Source organism: Rhagoletis pomonella, unplaced genomic scaffold (assembly GCF_013731165.1).
Source record: "Rhagoletis pomonella isolate Grant_MI unplaced genomic scaffold, Rhpom_1.0 Rhpom_scaffold_00005, whole genome shotgun sequence".
NCBI classification, from domain to species: domain Eukaryota; kingdom Metazoa; phylum Arthropoda; class Insecta; order Diptera; family Tephritidae; genus Rhagoletis; species Rhagoletis pomonella.
The window spans coordinates 32,246,206-32,253,552 of NW_023458559.1; the positions used below are offsets into that span (position 1 = coordinate 32,246,206).

A 7,347-nucleotide genomic window follows, 5' to 3' on the forward strand; every position below is an offset into this window, starting at 1 on the left:
GTTTTAGAATACCACTGCTGCTTCTGTATAATTCGGTCGGTAATGTTGCATTGCATACCTTAGGGTACAGGGTATGGACTAAGTTTACTAACATCATAACTTTTTATTCAGTCTTTACATGTAGAGAATTTAGTTGTGTGGGTTTAGAAGAGAGATTACATGACAATTTTAGCGGCTTTTGAGGCCTTCTTATAGTATGGACTTAGTAAAATTATGGGTTACCAGAAATGGCACGAAACGGAAAACATAATTAAAAGAATTGTAAAGAAAACAATTCCGGGTTTACACAAGTTGTATTTTATTTTCACGTTCAAACTTATTTATGTATCTAAATTTATATTTTTCCTTCTAACTTATTTAATTAAAATTGTGTATTTTTTGGTTCTTGTTTTTTTTTTAATCAGTACAAAACACCTAAAAATATGCGACGTTCAGCAAATTTACAAATCCGTTTGCAGCACATTGCCAACAACATTCTCTCGCTCCAGAAGCGCGCACATCGGCCGCTCATATTCCATTACGAGTATCATATCTTCACCTTCAAAAGCGTCCGACTTCACCGGTGGTCGCCCATTTGGTTGCACCGTTGACGCACTGCCATCTGTTGAGACCGTTGTTGTCGCCAATAATACTGGTGTCACCTTATCACCGCCCACAGGCGCTGTGGTTGTCGAAGAAGTTGTTACCGAAGAATTATTGTTGGCGCTGGTTGCGGCCACTAAATTTGGCTCGTTTAGTTTTGCATTACTCTGACGCTTCTGCCTACGCTTACCATTGCCCTGCTTCGTGAGCAGGCTCGGTTCAGCTTGCAATTGCGCATTCACTTCGTTTTTAGTCATGCAGGTGAAAGCTTTAAAAAAGCTCTTGCGAAAGTTGTCGCTCAGAAATGCATAGAGTATAGGATTCATAGCCGAATTGGAGTAGACAAGACAGAAGAGTAGCAGGAAAATGAGTATCTCAAGGCGCGAAAGCTGATTTTGCATGGGATTAGAATTGATGAGCGTCACTTGCGAGATCCAATACGGCAGCCAACAGAGTATATAGACGGTAATGACGGTGAGTACGAGCCGTGTAACTTTGCGATGCGAGCGCTTCTTCTCCTTCGATTTGTGTTTAGAGCCGACGGCGTGTAGCTTTCGTATGACCAGATAGTAGAAGCAGAGTATAAAGCAGAGTGGCGTGGCGAAGCCTAGGAAGAATGTGTACAGCGTGAAAGTGGTGGCCGAGTGCTTCTTATATGTTTCAGGCCATTCTATGTTGCAAGAAAGATTTACGCCATCTTCTTGGATCACTGTGCTGGCATAGAGTATGACGGGTAACATAAGCACAACCGAGGTTAGCCACGCAATGGCCGACACGATTTTGGCTATACGCTGCGTGCGATACTTAGGCGAGGCTATCGGATGACAAACCGCCAAATAGCGATCGGCGGACATGATAAGCAGGAAAATAGATGAAGTGAATTGTGTGATCGAGGTGCTCACCATGTAGGCCTTGCACATGAAATCGCCAAAGCGCCAACTACAAATGCGCATAGTGTAGAGCAGAAATGGTATGCCGATGAGAAAGCACTCATCGGCTATGGCGAGATTAAGTATATAAATATTGGTGACCGTTTGCATCTTTGAAAAGCGTAGCACAACATAAATGACGAGCGTATTACCGAATAGCCCCACAAGACAAACGAGCGAATAGAGCACTAGTGTGGCAAGATCGGCAAATGAGTTGCGGTGATCCATGCAGTGCTCGTAAAAGGTACGTCTGTGCCCGACGCGTTGAAACCCGCGTGGTAGCGTATATGTTCTATTCATCCGGGCTTGTGTGCCGATCGTGCGCGTACTGTTTGGCGTGGTCTCGGCGGGTCGCAAGCTCGACCACACCTGTTGTGGGCTATGCTTCGGACTTTTTGTCGTGTCACTTTTGTTAGCTGCAACTGTTGCAGTTACCACGCGCGTTGCGCTGACAGTGGTTGACCTCATCGTGACGGCTATTTCCGTTGTATCTCTTTCACTTTTCTCACTGACATCTGCTGCCATACGCGCTGTGGCCTCACCTGCAGTTTGTATGAAATTGAAAACCAACAAAATGCCGCTGAAGATGATCAATGTAATCCCATTCGACGGTGGTCGCCACATTTTTGTGGTATTGAATATTGGAAAGGGTTTGTGCTTGGCTGATTTGACGTGGATGGGCAGCTGACAGCTGTCAGTTAGTTTTAACGATTTTACGCTGTAATAAATTATGCGACGATAGATGCTATTAAAAGCTTTTGTTGTTGTCTTCAATTAAAGTACACACGTACCGTGTGGCAAGTAGGTGTGTTGGCGCGACATAACATTGCCGAGTTGACCTGGAAACGAAATATAAAATTGAAAACTCAATATTGTCAATACATGTACGAGGCAATGTAGCATAACTTAAGGCGATTAAATACTTAAATTGTACAGCAAAGTTTAAAGTTATTGCAAATTTTGCTACAGGCTGATGGGCATTCTGCATTGAAAATTTTCATGACAGGTATACCATTTCCACGCTCGAAAATGTGATGTAATAATCTGTTAGGAAGTTAGACGTTTATTGGGGCGCCACATTTTAAATTACTAAAGAATTATGTCTAGCTCTTAGAAATTTGAAAAAATTATATATTACATTTTTGTATAACCAAAAAGTTATATTTTAAGGCGCCAAAGATTTTGTCTAGTTTTCAAATGTTCAAACTTTTGTTTTAATTTTTTCATGGTCAAAAACTTATGTCTCGCTTATAAGTTACCAAAATTTTATGTCCAATTTTTAAATAAGTACAAATTTGTAGCCAGTATGATCAAGAATTTATGTCCACTTTTAAGCCACCAAAAAAATTATGCACAGCTCTTAAATGTCGAAAAATGTATACGCAGTTTTTAAATGATGAAAAAAATAGTTATTTAAAATTTGAGATGTTTGAGAATTTATGTCCTGGTTATAAATGGGCCATGCATACTTTCTAAAAATTTGTTTACCAGAATTAAATTACCAAAACTTTAAGGCGCCAAAAATTTCAAATAATCGAAATTTATTTAAAAAATTTGTATGTCCAAAAATTCCTGCATATAAAAGACCAAAAATTTCCATCCAGGTTTTAACTAAGCAAAAATTTTTACCCAGTTTTAAATGCGGAAAGAATTTATGTTTAGTTTAAAGTTGCCAAAAAATTATGTCCACCTTTCATATGTTCAGAAGTTTATAAAAATTGTTTTTATGATAAAAAATTGTATGTCTTGCTTGTAAACGAGCAAAAATGTATGTATGTATGTACACTTTCTAAGTAAGCAGAATTTTGTCGCCAGAATTAAATGACGAAAAATGTATGCACAGCTTTAAGGCACCAGAGTTTCAAATAATAAAAAAATTATTAAACAATTTTTATAAGCAAAAGTTTATGTCTTTCTAAGAAAATACCAAAAATTTCTATCCAGATAATTGAGCACATTTTCTAAGTAAACGAAATTTAATGGCCAGAATTAAATGACGAAAAATTTATGTCTAGTTTTAAGGCGCAGAAGTTTCAAATAATCAAAAACTTATTTAAAAATTTGTATGTCCGAAAATCTATGTCGTGCTAATGAAAGACCAAAACTTTCTATCCGGTTTTTAACTAAGCAAAAATTTTTGGCCAGTTTTAAATGGAAAAAAATTAATTTCTGGTCTTAAGTCGCCAAAAAATATTGTCCAACTTTCAAATGTTCAAAAGTTTACCTAAATTGTTTTTATGATAAAAAGTTAATAGCTTTCTTATAAATGTACGCAAAATCTAAGTAACCAAAATTTTGTCAGACTTAAGCACGACTAAAACTAGGCGCCAAAAGTTTCAAATAATAAAAAATTTATTTAAAAATTTTGACGACCAAAAATGTATGTCCTGTTTATAAAAGACCAAAAATTTTTATCCAGTTTTAACTAAGAAAAAAATTTTCGCGCAGTTTTAAATGAAAAAAAAGGAATGTCTACCTTAAAGTCGCAAAAAAATTATGTCCAGATTGTTATAAAAATTAAAAATATATATATAAATGTCTTTCTTTTAGATGACCCAAAATTTTATGCATATTTTTAAAATAATCCAAAACTTGTGCCCAGTTTTAAATTATCAAAAATGTATACGCAGCTTTCAAACATGTTTTTATTTAAAATTTTTAATTATATTCAACAATTTTTAATGTTTAAAAATTTATGTCCTACTTATAAATTAGAAACAATATATGAACACTTTTTAAGTAAGCAAAATTAAGTTATCAAAAGCTTTTGCCCAGTTTAAGTTGCCAGTTTGTCTATCTTTCTAATGAACAAAATTTTTTTTATTCCAAACATTTTATCACCGCTTAAAAATGAGCCAAAATGTATGTCCACTTTTTAAGTAATCAAAAATTTGAATTTGTGCCCGGATTCACTGACTAGAAATTTATATTCAGTTCTTAACTCCCCAAATTACCAAAAATGTATGTAATGTTTATACTCTCCAGTTTTCCGTTGACTGACTAGCATTGAGCAACGACATTAAGCTGGACATTAAAAAGTATGCTACAAATAAATGATACTTTGATCACCTAAGCTGTAGATGAATCATTTAGGAACATTTCAAAATTCACGCAACGCACTTTTCTAATAAGTTCCAATAAAATGTAAGTATAAACCACTTGTACTTTAATTTAAGAGCTTTGTACGCTACGAAAAAATGTATAATTTTTTTGAATGAATACGTAAGTGTACGCTATGTAGTACTTGGACAAATATTGTATGATTCTACTGCTCTATGCCAGCAAGTGCCTCTCCAATTTACATAATTTATTTAGGTGCTTTTTTTTTTTTTTGTAAATAACAAACAACTCAGCAGTAAGATAACAAAATTCAGTGCGAAAAGGAAAGACAAAGCTAAATGATATTAAAATGAATTGCACGTTCAGTTCAGTTGAAAAATCCAATTAATTTATGGCTATGCTTTATTTGTACAAATATTTACTCACAAGTAGGTTTTTCATATTCTCTTATATTTGCGTAAATGAAAATCTCTCAATTTGTGGGAAATGAATGAATATACCATACATACCCTGCGGGAAATGTATCGAACTATAAGTTAACTTGAAGTTGATTAGTAAGGAACAGGAAAGCTAACTGTATTTCTGTGGCGATGGCCGTGAAATAGTTAGTGAATTTGATGTCAACTAACTTGTAACTAACTACTTGTGACCAAGAAATAAGAAAAAACATATGTTTTATTACATTTCATATTTGTTTACATATTCTGCTGCAGGTGGTCCCATATTTGTACTCCGTAAGACATAACATCGAAATGATAATATAAAATTTCGACCTTCCTTTTATTTGTCCTAAATTCGAAAGAGGATTAGTGAAGTGCTGCAAGAAAGTATACTCAAATAGAAATTTGCTTAAGGAAAACAATCTGCCGATCGCATCTGCATTACTCCTGCATTACATTTGAACTAGTTTCAAGTTGGCTTTTTGTAGCTAACTACAAGTTATATATTTTATAGAAATCCCGCAAAAAAGCTAACTACTAGTGGGTTATTTTCTTATTAATTTTTAATTTTTTTCTGCAGGGTACATGCATATGTAAATGTGTATATTATAGTAAATGTGCCCGAAAGCAGACTACATGTATTTGTGTGTGTGAATGCATGACGGCAGGCGTTCAAATACATTTACACATGTACTTGCATAAGTCATAAAAAGTATGTCTGTATGTATGCATGCAGTAGGCTCCACAAACAACTTGCACATAGTATGTAAATATGTTTTTACCACAATAAAAATATACATATGTACATATGCACATCACTGCCTATTTGCTTTAAAAATTTTCTGACGTGTTTTTGCACGTTGAAAATCATTTTCTGCATCCCGCACGCGGGCATGCTCCCAGCAAAGCAATTCATTTAGTTAATTAAAATGCCTCAGTGCAGCGAACTAAACATAACTAGTTACTATGTGCGCCTATATATATGCAGTATGTGGAAGAACACTGACACTGACAAGCACATCGATTGCTGGAAATATACACATATATTTAAAATAGATTCATGAAGGAAATATTACTATACTCGCTTTCTTTTCTATGAAAACTGATTGCACGCATTGCTTTGCAAAGCGTTTAAGTTTAAGTTGCCCTTAGGGAATTTTAATCCATCGATGCATACTTTTAGGTGATTCACATAATTTTTAATGCTTTTAAAACGATTTTGAGTGCAAGAAGGGTGCACAGAAGGCACCGCGTGTTGCTGGATTTTGGCTTGAGAAATTTATATGCAAATTCATTGCACTTTGATTTATTTGCAAATTCATTGCTTGCCTAACCTCATTTAGTTGAATGGTAGGGGCGCCTAAAAGCACACAACAGCAATGATGCATGCAAAGAGCGAATGCTAAAGTCAAAGCATTTGAATTAACCTCAATCCTTCAGGGGCGCGCATACCTACATACATACATATGTGTTTAGTTGCTGGTGTTGGTGCGCCCCTGCCTCGCTGTTGAAAGATTAAATTTCCAAAAAATCTGTTTGTTTGCTCAACGCTTTATTTATTTGTGGTGGTCGTTAGCAGTTCGATAAACTTGTGCTGAAGTATTTTAGACACACACATTTCTATGCGTGCGTTTTCAAATTTACTTCCATACATATATCCACATAGTAAGTATGTTTATATATTATACGTGAATGCATACTTTATATAAACAAATAGCTTAAAGTGTTTGCAGGTCGCATACATACATATGTGTGCATGTGTGTGCCAATGACGCCGATGACGGAGCCAGTGCCACGCATTTTCGTATCAATTTAACCAAACACATTTACATACTAGCTGAGTGTGGAATTTAATGCTGAAATGGTACTCGTAAGTAAATACTGAAAAAGTTGTATACACATATAATTCCAGTTGTATAAGTATTACAATTACATACAATTACATACACTCATATATACAATAGTATATCCTACTAGTAAAAATGACTTAGCCTTAAATGAATAGGTTCAATTTTTTCAATTACTGACTGATTAGATTTTTCTGAGCTTTCACGTCGAATATGCCGAAATGGCTATGCTTGAATTTCATCTGGCTTCCTTGGTTTCAGAGATTTTTGAAAACGCAATAAATAATTAGACTCTGCCACGGGTGTCCGGTTAATGGACATAACGAATTTTTTGAGAGGTTGTCAGGAGAGTTTCAGGTGTCTAAGTAAGACATCAAAGAACGATCTGATGCCAAAGGTCTCCAGATTGAAAACAGAAAGTAGGAATGTGGAAGTATTTAATTTAATTTAATTTAATCTAATTTAATTTAATTTAATTTAGTTTAATTT

General features: G+C 35.0%; 1 protein-coding gene across 1 annotated transcript; it reads right to left on the reverse strand.

Moving 5' to 3' along the window:
* Positions 1 to 377: 377 nt before the first annotated feature.
* On the reverse strand, positions 378 to 2,346 carry LOC118739860 (somatostatin receptor type 2-like). Its single transcript, XM_036471355.1, has one exon. The coding sequence runs from the start codon at positions 2,133 to 2,135 to the stop codon at positions 441 to 443; it is 1,695 nt and encodes a 564-aa protein (XP_036327248.1). The 5' UTR covers positions 2,136 to 2,346; the 3' UTR covers positions 378 to 440.
* Positions 2,347 to 7,347: the final 5,001 nt, after the last annotated feature.

Bases quoted from the DNA above. Each gene is read 5' to 3' on its own strand.
- LOC118739860 (XM_036471355.1), bottom strand. From the start codon at position 2,135: ATGTGGCGACCACCGTCGAATGGGATTACATTGATCATCTTCAGCGGC.